General features: G+C 38.8%; 1 protein-coding gene across 10 annotated transcripts in view; it reads right to left on the bottom strand.

The window, feature by feature from the left end:
* The window catches only part of MAP3K7 (mitogen-activated protein kinase kinase kinase 7), a 65,926-nt gene that overhangs the window by 25,680 nt on the left and 23,837 nt on the right, over window positions 1–16,409 (bottom strand). For 2 of the 10 annotated variants that reach the window (XM_025199376.1, XM_025199378.1), the window contains exons 4-11: window positions 15,914–16,052; window positions 14,605–14,729; window positions 10,209–10,337; window positions 9,146–9,276; window positions 7,866–7,947; window positions 6,243–6,394; window positions 4,506–4,668; window positions 734–814 (exon numbers count right to left, since the gene is read on the bottom strand). In XM_025199376.1, coding sequence (XP_025055161.1) covers window positions 734–814; window positions 4,506–4,668; window positions 6,243–6,394; window positions 7,866–7,947; window positions 9,146–9,276; window positions 10,209–10,337; window positions 14,605–14,729; window positions 15,914–16,052 — 1,002 coding nt within the window. Of the gene's footprint in view, window positions 1–733; window positions 815–4,505; window positions 4,669–5,877; window positions 5,967–6,242; window positions 6,395–7,865; window positions 7,948–9,145; window positions 9,277–10,208; window positions 10,338–14,604; window positions 14,730–15,913; window positions 16,073–16,409 lie in introns of those variants that run through there. The other 8 variants (XM_014518197.2, XM_014518198.2, XM_025199379.1 and 5 more) reach the window with 6 other exon arrangements.

Genomic DNA, 16,409 nt, shown 5'->3' with positions numbered 1-16,409 from the left:
AAATCAGTCTACTTTTATGATTTAATATGTATGTTGTAAAAAGGCCTTCTCAGAGAAAATAAACTATATTTAAGCACACAATTTTTACTGATATGCATATGACAGTGCAGAAAAAAAATTGGCAGCCGAAAGAATGTTGCAAGAAGTTGGGGGGGGTATGCTTAATAGTGGCCTTTGAAAGTTACTATATTTATTATAGAAAATATTTGTAGCGTGTATTTTAATATGACATGCCAAACATTTATGCAAAGTCATCTAATAATGTCTAAATGTCATCTAATGTCTAATTGATTTTTTTTCTGCACTGTCATATATTAGATCAAAGTCATCTAATGTCTAAATGATTTTTTTTCTGCTAATACTATATATATTTATAAAAACAGATGAGACTGTGACCAAGGCAGTATGAACCATTGGACAAAGTTCATCTCAATTTTAAGCCCACTTTTCACTAAATGAGGGATATTATAATAAAACACTGTACCATACAGGTTTGGTCTGGAAATTCATAAGTCTAATACCAGGAATCTCAGTCCAGCCAGCAAGGGCATATTCCTATCTTTGAGAGAGAAGCAAATGAGAGTGGCAAGTTCTTTTAAATTCAAAGACATGATGGAAAATCTTATTGCACTGTCTCCATCTATATTATATGTCGGAGCAAAAAGTATCTTTGAAAATCTGATCATTATCCCAGCATCTTAGCCAATAGGCCCATTCACCTGGTCTGTGATACCTGGTATGATGATTTCAGGGACATCCAGAATGTTGCCAAATGAAGCAGTTTTACGATGGCCTCGTTTAGGCTTGGAATAGGCTGAAAAAATACACATATACAATACACATGCAAACAACTACAATGGTAACAGCAAAATTATTAAAAATACCTCACTGCAATTTTCATATACTTTTGTTAAACTATATTTCATGCAAAACATCATGCAGAATAAACTGCATAGTCTATTCATGCTTACAAAGAGTTAAGCAATTGTTAAAAGCAAACAGAAATAGCTGTCAATACGAACACAATATAATTAGTTGTAGTTAGCAACACAAAACTCAACACAGAAAGCAGCATGGCAATGAGGAAGGGAAAACTAAAAATATAATTATAAGAATGCAAGACAAATTTGCTTGTTCCACTTCACCTGCACATTAGTAATAAATACATATATCCCTGATTATTTTAAAAGTTACACGTAGCCTTCATAATTTCTTTTAGTCTCAGACATACACTGGTTTATCAAAAAGTTTACATTTTCAGGTTGGATGTTTCATTTCCGTAAACTGTAATCTCCTGTAAAGTAAAATCTAAACAGTGTCCAAGACGTCTGCTTTATTACCAAATTTGAAGGATTATTTCTGTCTTGTATATGGGGTTCTATGAGTGAATGCTTTTTACTTTGTAAACTGGACATTCTGAGCCAACCTACATACTCTAGAGCAGGGGTTCCAAAGCTGTGGTACACGTATCCATGGGGGTATGCAAGACATCTCTGGGGGTATGCAGGAGAAATTGTGCAATGTTGGATTAAATTTTTATTATAATAATAATTGGACTTTAAGGAGTTAAAATATAAAATGCATGTTGGTAGGGGTACACAGGCAGCTGGTAAATCTGGAAGGGGGTACACAATAAGAAAATGTTTGGGAACCTTTGCTCTAGAGCAAAGTACACTGTTCCATAAACTTATGAAATTAATGGAAAAAATTCTTCATGCTAAAGTAGAAATGTTTATGGATTGCAATCACATTAACAGCATAAAATAAACTTATAACTGTTCCTTTTGTCACTTGTGGCTGGAGGAAGAGGTGGTAAAACTCAGGGCCTGTATTAAGATTAAATATAGAACTCCCATTAAAATGTGTGTGAATATCTCTCCCAAAAGCAAACTGTTGTAGCATATTTTAAGTTAATACACACACATACACCAAAAAACTCCAAAACTATTTGACATGAATGTGTGCCATATGATTGTTTCTATGGCAAGTCTAATAATAGGTGGAACAAGAGGATTAGGCAATTCTTAAAATATCGTTTCATTTATTTATTCTTGACAATACCCCTCTCCAATTAGCAATCCAGTTTCTTTGTTCGGTATCTCTATGTTTTGTCCTCTGAAACAATAACTAACCAGATAAAAAAAATGGTATTTTAACTCTTACCAACAAAACTCATGAAAACCTGTTTAAGATGATTTTGAACAGATTTTTATTAGCCTGGTGCTGACTGATGCAAATTCTGCTTTCCTATTACACTTCGCTTAGTCCAAATGAACTTTAGACAAGAGAAAGGCAGAGGGTTGTTAACTTTAACATACACTTAGATAATTATTTCTAGTTGTACCTAGAATTTAGTTAAGACAACAACAAATAGGGAAAACTGCAAGCTCCCGTGGATAAGAACCAGAGTTAATTTCATTAATGTTAAATGAGTTGCACTCGTTTTTATACCAGTGAGAGCTTAGAATGGCCCAGCATTTTTAAAAAACAACAAAAGCAGACTAAGTACGTACTAGGGATGTAAATATCATTAAAAAAATTATTCATTTAACCTTCCCTAATTATATCGGTTAAACAGTTAACTGATAACACAGCAGCTTGGACACAGCTGCTGCTGGAAGCTGCTCCCCAGGACCTTTGACTGGGGAGGAGGAAGAGGCAGTGGAAAGCTCCACCAGACCACACAGCCCACATGAAGCTTTCCCAGCCTGCTGCAGCCCCTGGTCTGCTGATTGGGAGGGAGCACTTTTCAATGAGCAGCTAAATGCTTAACTGACAAGTCATTAGGCTGCAGGCTGTTTTCCTCTTTAACCTCACAGGCTATGGACTAGTCCCCTCTCACCCTTCCCCTTCTTCTTGCTCCCCTCTTCTGCCTGCCCTCCCGTGTTCACTATTCCTGAGGCACCATTTCTCTTTCACACCGGATTGCGCCCCACACTAAATGTTAACTGGTAATACATTACCAGTATAAATATACTTATTGTTTAAATGTTTAACCTTTCACACCTCTAGTAAGTACACAGTTGCCTTTTGTGCTGGTGAGACCTTCCATAAACGTATACTACAGGTTGAAGGTGTTAAGAACTGACTGCAGCACTGAGTCCAAGAGTAAATAAATAAACCAGAAGCCTTGGCTCAATACTCTTATGTTAGACCAGGGGTGCTCAACTTCCAGTCCACAGGCCAGAACAGGCACCCGAGGCCATGCTGTGCGTTTCTCCACAGGTCCTAAAATTTGTCAGCAGGGCAGCATTTATTGCAGCTATCCTGCTGACAAATTTCAGGACCTGTGAGGAGCCTTGCAAGCAGGATGCTGATAGTGTGCACTAGATAGCACTGGTACACAGGGTCAAGCCTGTGCACAGCTGGATAGTACCTGTGCACTGACCTTGAGCATTGCACTGGCCCAGCACCACTCATCTGGTCCCTAGGGCCAGGAGGTTGAACACCAGTGTCAGACTGTAAGCTCTTCAGGGAATGGTAACACGGCATCCCATACGTCACAATAAATCTTTGGAGATTGCCACGATAATAAACACAATAAAAACCAACAGCTTTTCAGCTGTTGTGAACAAATCAGAAGGTTAAGCATATCCAATTTATAAAAAATGTTACCTTATTATTCCCAATTTTCTAAGTGATGGAAAGGTTACTAGGGTAAGGTCTGACCCCAAGTAATTTGTTTGTATTCTTTAAATCCAGAGCTGTAGTCAATAAAAATGACTTTCATAGTCACTGAAACATGAAATATAAATGTTTGCAAACAAGCTATCTAGCTATGATGAGGGACTCTTAAGTGTCTGGTTGCTAGGCACAGTGAAACACTGTAGCTGTAATTTGCTTATTTGGAAAACACACCCACACAAATACCTACATGGTATTTTCACCATGTAATTCTGCGTTTGTGCCTGCATCCTAAACTTGCATCAATGACCCACCACATAAAAGAAATACTTTACTACCTGAAGCAAACCTGGTGAAACACACGGCTAAAACACTTTACTTTTTAGTTTTAGAAAGAAACTGAAAGATTATCTTTGTACCTGGTCTTTTCTTCAAGAGTAAGTACAAAACTGAGCATTTAGATATTTTCTATGAAAAGGTATTTTTCAATTTACTGATAGAAATAGTACTTTAAAATCATTATTGCATTTCAAAATAACTGAATGTTGTATCAAGTGAAATGTAATTTTAATAAAAAATAAGAATGGCAAGAGCATACCATCCATTCAGAAGCAGAGACAAACTTTGAATTATGAAACAAGGCTGATATGTAACAATCGAATAAAAAAAAAATAAATCTTCATTTGTAGCCCAAAGCCCAAATGTGAAAGAAGTAGATTGCTTCATATCAACTCTGAAACAGACATACTGTAAAAATAAAGAATCCATGCAAGTCTCAATTGCCACCCATTTTCATTTAATAAAAAAAAAAAAAGACTTAACAACAAACCTTGTCCAAAATTATGAACATTTGGAAGCTCCCCCCACTCCCCATTTTTTACCTGTGGTAGCAGCAATTCTTGCTTCTATTTCAGACATGTCAGCACTCATTCTCTTAGCGCCTTCTCCTGAAACAAGGGTTGACTGTGGTCGTCCACGAACATCAGACAAGCTCTCCACACTACTTCCACGAGATGGAGGTAAACTTAAACGACCAGGGTCACCCTGTTAAAACAGGTGTCACACTTTTAAAAGAAAAAAAAGTTTCTCTAGACAACCCAAGAACTGATTTTTGAGCTTAGCTCTATATTTAGAGCAGATTGATAAAGAACCGTGGCGAGGGAAAATTGCCAATATAGTACGCAACACGTATTTTAAAAATGCCACAATTTTTAAAAATTAACCTCTACATCTTTTTAAAACAAAACCAACTTTATTACTGCAAATGTATAAACTGAACTAAATTAGTTGCATCAATGGGAAAAGAATTAGGACAATGCTGAACCATAACGATTTTTCTTTTTCTAGCCTACCCAATACTCAGTTTTATATTTTCTTACCTTTTCTCAAATACCAATCTTTTGGTCTCAATACTAGCTTAAGATAAGGGGGTCTAATAGGTAAATCTGTAACTTTTTAATAAAAATAATTCCTTTCATCCTCCAGTATGCTGAATTCAACTTTCATTGATCATGTATTATTACTGGAGATCCCCAATTTATCTTCTTGATATTATTTGTAATTTTGTATAAATCTTTTACACCCCCCCTTATCCTTCTCCCATTTAAATTTTCTTTCAGTGTCTCAGTTTGAGAGAATAAAAGAGCACTACACTGTACCAGGAGTGCTCAACCCCCAGCCAGTGGGTCAGATCTGGCCTCCAGTGTTGTGTCATCTGGCCTGTGGGATACCACACATCCAAAATTTTCAGAGGAGGAGTCAGTCCTGTGGGCTGGATAGTGCAGTACTGGGCCCAATCCTGGCACATGGAGCCAGGTGGTACAGGGCTTGATTCCAGCTTGTGGGGCCTGATTCTAGTATGCAGGGGCAGTATGGGATCCCAGAACCCCACCCTGGCACACGGGGACCAACTGAGGCTGGGTGCGGCCCAATATTGGTGTACAGGACCAGGTACAGGCAGTGCAAGGTCTGATCCCGGTACACGGAGCCTGATCCAGCCCGTGGACGGGCCCTGTACCACTCATCTGGCCCACAGGGCCAAGAAATTAAGCACTACTGCTGTATTCAATGTTGAATTTTGAGGGGTTGGGAGGGTGTCCTCTCTGAAAAAAATGGAGTTTCCTTTTGGTCATTTTTGTGCCCTCTCTCCCTCTGCTCTCTTGAACAATCTGCTTTGCTCCTTGCACTTCCTACCATCTACCATGGACGTGCTTGACAGCTGGCTGGAGCTATAGTCTACCTTAACTCAAGTACCTTCTGGAGAACCTTGTTTTTCCTTCTTTTAGTAGGGGCCAGGATCTCCCAAGGTGACTACTGGTAACTTTCTTCTCCTTGGACTCCATCTATGGAAGACAGCTATGTCTGCTCATCATTTCTTTTATAAGGAAAACTTCTGCAATAGCTTTTACAAGGAAAACTGCTTTCCTACAACAACTGCAAATGAAGAAACAGCAGATCTCCATGGATCATAAAAGATGCAGAATAGTTTGAGTTCCTGTTGTAAAAATCTGTAGGTAAGTTTTTCCATCTTATTATAAAACCATATTTTTAATTTTTTTTTTTTATCTAGCTAAAACCACTATCATCCTTAAGGCCCAAGATTTTACTGATTTCCTTACTGGCTGCTTTGCTGCATTTTTCATTTGCTGGGCTAATTTTGATTCTAAGCGTTTAATGGTATCATTGGTAGCAGTTCCTTGAATGTCAGCAGGTTCCATGTTAGCATCACTCTTGTTACTAGTGTTTGTAGAAGTGATGTCCATGAACGAGCCTATAAAAAACAAAAGCATTTTTTGTATTTAACAATTCACTTCTCTTTGAAAAAAGACCAAGTCAAAATTCAATTCTTTACTTAATCATTTGGTATTTCCTGGTTTTTTATATTAACTTTTTTTAATGTTTTGATGAAAATTCATTTAAATACCATATTTACTCAAATACAAGACAACCCCCTAGTAAGTAGATTTGACACAGAAAATTTATCAATTTATTATAATACTCCATGTATGGAATCTTATTATTGGAGGTTCATCTTCAACTCATCCCCCTCACTACTGCAGGTAGGTGGGGAGAAGTGCTGAGAGGGGTCAGTACTGGGGCAGGTGGTGTGGGACAGAGTGGGGAAGGCAATAGGGGGCAGGTGGTGTGGAGGTAGTGAGACAGGCAGCAAGAGGGGCAGGCAGCTTGTCCCCTGCTGCTGGCCCTGCCACTTGCCCCCATTGCGCTTGTCCCTGCCCCCTGAAGCCTCAGCTTGTAGATTTCTTTTTCCCCTGTTCCCCACTCCATGCCGCTTCTGCCACCCACAGCCTCAGGTCCTCACACCTTCATCCCATCTCCCGCCAACCTCGCTCAAAGTCTCTCTCACCCCACCTGCCCCTCAAATCCTGCCCCACCTTACCTTTGCTCTGCACAAGCAGGCTTTGCCCCTACTGCAGCCCAGGGTACAGAGCATGGCCCTAGCCTACCCCATAGCAGTGGGCTGGAATACCAGTGCCAGCTCTGTACCACTGCTAAGCTGTGCTCTGTGCCCCAGGTTGCAGCAGGGATGGAGCTTGTCAGTGCAGAACAAAGGTAAGGAGGAGAGCAGCAGAAGGGTTGAGAGAGAGGGAGAAGCAGCAGAGAAGGGATGGGGTAGATGGGGCTGCAGGGGAGAGGAGTGGCAGGGCATGCAGAAGCAGTGGAAGTGGGGTAGTTCTGGTTCCAGCTCCTTCCCCACTGCCTTGTGCTCGATTGTAAGGTGAGGGGCACCCCTCCCTCCCCGTGTCAAATGGGGGAAAATCCCATCTGAACCATTTCCACTTTTTGTCATCAAAATGGAATTCTATCCTATATGCAGGACTGAATAGCTATTTATGATCTTCCTAGTAATACCCTAGAGATCTAGTCATAAAAAAAGAAATCTGGGAGACAGGTACTGGAACCTAAATAACCTTCTGGAAGAAAGGGAGACAATATGCCTTTGTGGACTGAAGCACCTTTAAGTGTACCCTCTTCGCAAAGGTGGAGACAGGGAAGCGGACTTGGATGGATCAAAAGCTTAAGGGGGCAACCTTTTAGTACGGTTATTTGGTCTGCAAAGGACTTAAGTAAAGGTCTGGTATTTTGGAAAGGAGATTAGCTCTTTTCCCAATCGAAGTTCAAAGTTAATACAAGTCTATGCTTTATAAACTGACCCTATGTCATTTTCCTTTAAAACATGATTAAAAAGAGAAACATTTTTTCTTCTATTTAACCCGGCATACCTGTACTAGTGGCTGAGTTGCTTTGGCCTTCATCTGAATACTGACAAGGATACTGAAGAGGTTCATCAGTTCCTGGGAAGTACTGTGTAGAGAGGAATTGTGAAAGTATTAAATGTAAAATGACTAAAACCTCCAGAGTATGTACAGTTGCTGTAAGAGTATCAGACACCTCAATAGCTCCTAGTTGTCTGAATGGATGCACAAAAGCAAACAGCAGTTAGGCTATGCCATGCTACTTAACTACTGAGCTGCTGCTGTTATTACTCCAGCTGGCTCTGCAAGTCTTTGCTTTTCAGTAATTCCCCAAAATGTTAACTATTTTTAATTGCCCCAAAACAAATTTCTCATCATAGACATCAATGAACTGCAGCCCAAAAAGGCCCTGTTCTGAGGCAAAATCAAGCATATGCAGTCTGCCTCCCCCATGTTTATCCAATCTTTTTTTTTCAAATCTCTAGTGCAAACTTTAGAGATAAGACAGTATGATGGAAGCCACAAACAACTGCCCGATGAAGTCCAGTAAAATTTAGCAAAAGGACAGAATGATATATAAACTTTGCTGCTAGATATTACAGAGTTTTGGCAGAAAGGAAAGGGATAATATTTAAGCTAATACTGCAAATGAAGGAAGAACTTTTAAAAAATTTAGATTTCAGCTAGGCAGTCTTATTCACCTGCATTCAGTGTAAAATTGGGTTAGTAGATATCAGAGTGATATGAGCTACATTCAACAAAGTATGTTCAGGTTGGTTTAACTAATAATTTGAAACTTTTCAAATTAGTTAACAAAAACAAATGAACAGTAGAGCTGTTCTTTAGGGCTAGAGTTTTTTTTAAGGGAATTAAGGGTGAAATAACACTGATAAGCACTATATACAAAGATAAGCAATATACCCTTCTACAGCATCTGTTCTTGAAGACTAGACAATTACCACCTTTTTTTTTTTCTTTCTTTTTTTTTTTAAAGAAGCTAATGTTGAACCTGGAAATTACTGTGTCTATACACATCAGTGCTGGGAAAATTGCTACAGAAACTACAGAAGTAAAACTTCTGAATAACTTTAACGCTGTAGGATCAAATTAGCATAGATCCTGTATGGGTGCAGAGTGGATAGCCTGTTTGGGCAGCTTTTAAGTTGCATTTAACAAAAGCCTTTATGCACTGGAGATTTGTTACAGACAAACGTTGAATAAAATGACAGAGCCTTTTTAAAATCAGTATTACAACTTAATAACCCATGAGTCATTTAAAAATTGAAAAAAAAAAAAAAAAGTTATACCCGCATCAAGTGTGTCATAATTTTGACAATTTCTTCCATGGAAGGTCGTTGTGAGGGATCCTTAGACCAGCACCGGGTCATTAAACTCTCAATAGGCTTGGGTAAATTTTTGATCAGTGGTGGCCGAGTACCTAAAAGTAAAATGAGTAACTTCTTTATTGAACCATTCTTGGAAATTCTGTTACTACACAATAAGTTAAAATCTTTGTTGCTGAAATACTCGGTGGGTGAATCTACACAGACAAATAATACAGGAACACTCTACTCTAGAGTAAACTACTCTAAACTGTCCCAGGCACACGTCTACATATGCAGGGACGTGGAAGCAGATTTGCTGCTCTTAGCAGCAGACTGCTCCTGCTCCCTGTGTCCCTGCATCAGGCCCCGGCTGCAGCCAGGGGGAGATCTAGGCTTCCCCTGGATGCTAACTCAGGAGTTGGCAGGAAGCATAGGGCCAGGAGACAGCTGTCTCATGGTGGAGACTGAGACATTGCTCCTTGTCCCTGGGAGCTGCCTGCAGCCAGAGTGGGCTCTGTCACTAAAGCCTGAGTAGGGACAACGTCCCCCTGCCCAGGCGGCTCCCAGCCCCCACTTCCAAATCATGATTGGGGAGCGGAGGCTGAGATCTTCTTATCATTCAGCCTCAGCTCTGATGGTAGGGCCCAAGCTGGGAGATCCTTATCATCTAACCCAAGCTCAGAGGTTGTGGGGCCCAGGCTGCGAGATCCTTATCTCCCGGCCCAAGCTCTACAGTTGCGGTGCAGATTCTTCTCTCTCAGCCCTGGCCCTGGCCCTGTGGTCTTATCTCCCAGTCCGAGCTCTGCAGCCCTGGGGCCGACACTAGGAAATTCTCTCTCAGCCTGAGATGACAGACAAGAAACAACACCAAAAAATGAGCTGGTTCACAAGTGAAATTATCTAAATATTGAGAAAGGTGAATACCCAGAGAAGTATAAAACTATCACTTACTAAATACTTTTTTCCAAAATTATTGAGTAAATGCTGCACAAATACACAACTCACATGTACAGGTACCAAAGTAAAATACAAGTTTACAACTCACCATTATGAACAGCCCACATTATGCGGAAAGCTGGACCACCAATCTCATCAAAAGGTTTCCTCCGGGTGATCACTTCCCAAAGAATAATACCCCAACTAAATACGTCACATTTTTCACTGTAATTGCTACCTGAAAGAAATCCATTGATATAATTTGTGTGTTTTCTACAGGATACATGCATAACATAATAAGAAAGAATGGCCCTAACACTTAGTTTTAACTTCAGCCTTCATTTTCTATACAATGAACACATTTTTATTTTTAAAGCTATTTTTGTTCATACTAACATAAGATTGAAAACATTTATATTGAAAAAAATTAACTTGAAATTCACTTTTTCAATGATGGTCATAGAAAGCCAGCTACTTTCATGAATACAGCTATCATTTTTGTGTTTAAATACAAATGTCTTTAAATATAATCACCATCACGTTTACATAAGCTTAAATAAATAATTGGGTGATCACTTACTGCCTTCAGATTTCACTGCTCATTCCCTCACTGTTTGTTACTCTCCCTTGTTCTGCTATGCCTAAAATTTAACTTGTAAATTCTTTCAGACACAAATTGAGCCTTTCTAGGTTTCTTGATAAGCATATAGGAGACTTCTAGATAATAGGAAAAAATGAAGAACAAAGCCCAGAGAATAAAAGACTAATAGTATCTCTCCTTCTGTAATTACAAGGACCACGTAAGTGCTAAAGTAGACATGATCAATGGATTCAGAGTATAAAATATGTAAAAACAATCAGTTCTATAGATGTATCTTTTCTGCTCGATGTATTATGCATGAGTGACATCGAGTAGCTAATTATTTTTTCCTTAGAAAGCATGCATTAAAAAAAAACAACTACATTTTACATTATTTCCTTCTACATTGTTTCATTATACAGCTATACAACAAAGATCAATAGCAGATACAGGTTGCACATACACATTCAAATGATTTCAGAGAATTCTCCTGGGTTTATTTTCTTGATAGAAAAACTTACCCAGAGACACCCTAACAGACATTTGAAAGCTGATGCCCTGAAGAACAGAGAGCTTGTAGTACTGATACTGTATGAACAGGGACTCCCTGTCCACACATCTCAGTAAGTTCTCCAGGTTCCCTCAGTTTTGCTGGCAGACAGAGGGCAGCAGTGCACAGGGCAGCTCTGATCAGGTAATCCAGACTACTCAGGGCTAGCCTGTGCAGCACAACGTGTGGACTGTGAACAGGGCATGTTTTTTCCTCAGCTGGAGCAGCAGAGTCCAACGAGTGACGCACTGTCTCACGGGTGGGTAGAAGGGGTGGGAGCAAACACCCTGGGATGCTGGAGAACTGTGGCTTCTCCCAAAATAGAATGTGTACAGATATGTGCTCTCCCAGAAGAAACTCTCCTGGGAGTGATTTAAACCTGCTTGTATCTGGGTTATTTTTCCTCTTGGAGTGGCCATTTTTGCCCTGGGAGAAAAATCCTGGACATTTGTACACTCATGGTTTCTCCTAGGACAGCAGTGACTCTGCCAGGAGAAACTGAATGTCTGTACATGGCTGCAGACTTACTACACTTCAGCTAATGCAATCATATCTCAAAAGCAATTTTTTATTGAACAGCTACCACTAAAGGAAATTCCAAAGTGAAAGATCTTGCTTCCTCTCCATCTAGAACAACATTTATTTAAAATTAAATAATTAAAAATATACATTTATAAAACTTAATTTTGCAATATAAAACTCAACTGCCTTTTATCATTCTGGGAAGTTTACTGTTGGGGCTGTCTCTAAAAAACTCTTACCAATATGATATTTAAAAACTGGATATTACTGCATAATAGATAAAGTTAGATTTTGTGGTTGATATTTTATATGTAGTAATAAATACATATGAATGGTTAAGAATGTGTTTATTAAATAAATGCTAATATTAAATAATCATATTTCAAGATTAATTTGAAATGTTCTCTCAGCAACTCTTACATACAATAAATATATTCTCAGATGTAAGTATTTAATTCCCTGCAATATGCATGTTTCAATTATACTGCTATATATTTTGGGAAACAGAAGTTTCTCTAAACTCTCGTTAAGAAAGGTGAAGGCTTACAGTAATCCCCAAAGCAGGAAATATGAAACTCTGGTTTTACATTCCTCCTGCCTTGTTGTATATAGAATTGGAAAAGGTCATTAAAAGTGTGAGGAACTCAACATTACAATTAATAACAACAAGGCTTGAAATAATACCTGTATTTAAACAGAACTGCCCTTCTTTGTTTTAATCAAACCTTTATTATGAATTGTAAAATGTTCTTCTTTAGGAAAAAAAACAAAACTGTAGCAGTAAAAGACATAAGAAGAACACAGCCAACATTTTTTAAAAAGGAGGAGGCATGGCCTAAATTAACGATTTCCTGAAGGCACAGGGCCAACTGCTATTTATGCCCTTGAATATTTCCCCCTTTTTAATCTAAGAAGAAAGTCAGGTCCAATTCGTATGTAAAATCATTAATATCTGACAGATAATTGACAACCTTTGTGAAATGATCAAGTAGGCTTCCTGAAGTTCCTAATGAACTGATGTCATTTGTGTCAGCATAGAACTGATGTTCATTTGTGTCAGCATAAAACCTGACCCAAAATTGCTGGTCTTAGCAGGTATGTTGAGGAATTAATGAGTAATTACCATATTTACTTGCATATAAGACGAGGTCCCAACCCCCAATTACCTTATCTTATATTTGCATACAAGGCCGAGGGTTGAGCAGGTGGCTGCTGCAGTTCTGACCTTGGCCCTGAGCACGGGTCATGGCTACAGTCAGGCCCAGAGCAGAGCAGACTCCTCTTCGTTCCCCCCTGCCCCATTCCCATCAGATGCAGACTGGCTCTGGCTTGGGCTGAGGTCTCTCCAAGACAGGGAGCATATGGAAACTCTTCACCTACCTGGCCAAACAACAGCCCTGACTCTAATATAGCTAGGCAAGGGCTGTGCTTCCATGTGCTGTGCTCTGGGACAGAGCAGCTTGAGCAGTGTCTGTTAGTAAAGGGGGTGGGTGGAAGAAGCAGAGACTGAGGAGAGGCAGAGATTACAGAGTTGGGGGGAAGGACGAGGGGCTGTGGGGAGCTGGGGATGGGAGGAAGGCTGCAGGGGGAAAAAAGTAGGCATGGCAGAGGGCAAGGTGGCCACCTGACTCTCCCCCCGCCACTGTTGCCCCTGTTGTAGAGCGGGGGTGGGGGGGCAGGGGAGGGAGTCAGGAATGGGCATGGAATTCAAGACAACCCTCTAATACTTATAAATTTCCAGGTGTAGAATCTAACAGATTTATAAATTTTCCATATACAGGATCTAATTATTTTGGGGGGTCATTGTATAGTATATTCAGAGTCACCTTATATTTGAGTAAATGCAGTAATAACTAAATGTTCAAGAAGAGGCGATTGGCTAAAATAGGGCCTTATTGATAACTTGTAGAGAAACGTGAAAAGGCAGTGGTTGCCTATACTTTTTTTTTGTGCCTATAGCTACCTAATACTGCAAACTGTAAATTTCTAATAATTTGATGCCTTTATAGAGAACTAAATTCACTATTCAGATCTCCAGATGAAACCTACAAGTATCCACAACAAAATCTGTATAAAACACTTAAGCAAACAAATTTTCCCGCATTCTTCTGACTTGCTGAAAAGATCCTGGACTATTTCCCTAGGAAAGATACAACAGCTACATATACCTTTGATCATCACTAGACTTTCTTAGCACACACACTTACAATTATTTATGGGGTGGAAGATGAGGTGAATTGAAGCTCAAGGGAAAAGGAAAAGAACAAGGAGGAGAAAGAAAAAAGGGAAGAGTAATAAAGTAGTAAGTAGTTAAAGATACAGATGCACTGACAGGGAACTCTAAAGACTGGAGCCAATTAAGAATATGTGGTAAAAGGAATGATATTTTAATGCTACAAGAATCTAAGGTTATTTCTGAATCTCAGAAACAGTATTATACTGGGAAAATACTAATATAGCCACAGTAAATTTTAGGCATGTTACACTTACTACCTTGAGACAGACATCATCTTGAATTGACTATTTAAGTCACCCCAATAAAGACTTATATAAAATTACCAGTACAAAACTTTACATAATTGAAGGCTGCTTAATGCTAACGCAATCCCAGGTTTACTATTACAGGCCATCCAGTTTAGCCATTTGTTAAAGTAAAATATCAAACTATGACATATATGTGAATTTCTTTCATATACATATTTGGCTGGCAGGTTTGAACCCTAATTTTCAAATGAAAATAAAAGGCTATTTCTCACCATGGTTTTTTCTTAATTCCTATAAAACTTAAAACTCACTCAAAATGTCCTTAAGTATCAAGATACATAAAGTCAAGATCATAAGTTACTTTGTTACCTTCAAAAACTTCAGGTGCCATCCAAGCAGCACTTCCCTTATTGTTGGTCATGTGTGTTTGAATATCACAGGCTGTACCAAAATCACAGATTTTTAGAACTGTCCCCCCAGCTACCAACAGCAAGCTGTCAAGAAAACCCCAAAATTATACAATTTAGTAGTCTTGTAATAAAACATAACTATTTTAGCCACAAAAAATTCATTCGTTAGAATGAATCTTAAGGTCTTGCTTCCCAATACTTTATATACAAGTGCCCTTACCATTCCTTTACATAGTATTAGTGGTTTATCTAAGCATATGGACTGCTTTTAAATTTAAACACATGCTCCACAAAATAAAGTAATTTACTAATTATTTATGATGTGGAAGTTTATACACAAAAATAGTTTTTTAAGGAACAGTTATATCAATAAATTAAGCATCCAAGGGTGATAAAATCATTCAGATGCTTGTTCACCAACATTTTGTATGAGCTCAGAAGACAGAAGGCCTGTCATCATGGCTGACTCTTTGCCAGAAGAAGAATGACCAACACACTCAATAGGACTACCTCACAACCTTTTCTTCAGATGAAATGGATAAAGAAACAAGCAGTCAATGATCCTATGGATCAAAATTTGGGAAGGAAGAAAGACTCAAACCCCAGGTCCTTTGCTTACAAAGGAAGAACACTGGCAGTAGATAACAAGGCCTTTTAAATGTTCTTGTTTGGTAAAACTGTCCTAATTAAAAACCCACTTCCATGATGTGGGAATTGGATTAGGATGCAAGAATAGGAATAGGATTTATTTCTGTGTAATACAGTATAGGCTTAAAACAGACATCACATTTCTCCTGGGAGAAAGCCTTTTGTCTTGGGATCCTGCAGACATACAAGCCTATTTTCTCACTTTCAGTACCTGTGAAGTTTGCAAGATAAAATGTGCTAATACTTTTTCGCCAGGAAAATCATGGCTTATTCCAGTTAACTGGCATTAATTTCTGGGACAAGCTACAGGGCCCAAAGGGCTGTGCAGCTCTTCTGTCCCAGGTTTTGACTTGGACCAAAAAGAACTGCCTCAAATGAGAGTCCATTTTTAGCGAGTGATAAGTACACTGTTAGTGGCACACAAAACAATGCATTTTGATTTTGTAACTGAAATTTCAATTTCATGGCTTTTAAATTAGATCACACTGAACTTACTAGATGTAAACTATCATTTAAAGGCTCCATCTGAGCCCAATGCAAGTAACAAATTATGAGAGACCCAATTCTAATTTTACAAGGGGGTAGGGAGAGAGAAATTTAAACACTAATTAGAAACCTACTTTGGTGGTTTCAGGTCCCTGTGAATTAGAGCCTTTGGCTTCATGCTGTGGAGATATGCCACTCCTTGGGAACACTGTAAACACCAACTCATTGCATGTGCAGCAGTATAATAAGGCAGAGGCTCAGCACCATGCAGCACTGCAAAACAGAGGCACAAACTAAAAAGAACTTTATTGCATATTACAACAGATACAGTGGAATTAACAGCATACCATAAGAAGCTCTATGAAATGGAAATGGTTATTTACTCATGTCCTTCAACATTGCTGTTGAAATCTTGCACATATTTTGAGCAACAGAGGTTACCCAAATAGTGATTGCCAAAGTTTTTAAACAGTAATTCCTTAATAAAGGTGTTTAATATACAAAATTCTGCTATGCAAATAACTAGTCATATGCTAAAAGAAGCCCATTTTCAGGTATATCTAGCACAATTTATATTAAATGATCATAAAGGGAACTAACAAGAAATGGAGAAGTCAAAAAACTTTCCCT

The sequence above is a fragment of the Alligator sinensis genome, unplaced genomic scaffold (genome assembly GCF_000455745.1).
Source record: "Alligator sinensis unplaced genomic scaffold, ASM45574v1 scaffold357_1, whole genome shotgun sequence".
In the NCBI taxonomy this organism is placed as follows: domain Eukaryota; kingdom Metazoa; phylum Chordata; order Crocodylia; family Alligatoridae; genus Alligator; species Alligator sinensis.
The sequence above is the reverse complement of the archived record's forward strand: the minus strand, read 5'-3'. Positions and strand labels throughout refer to the sequence as shown.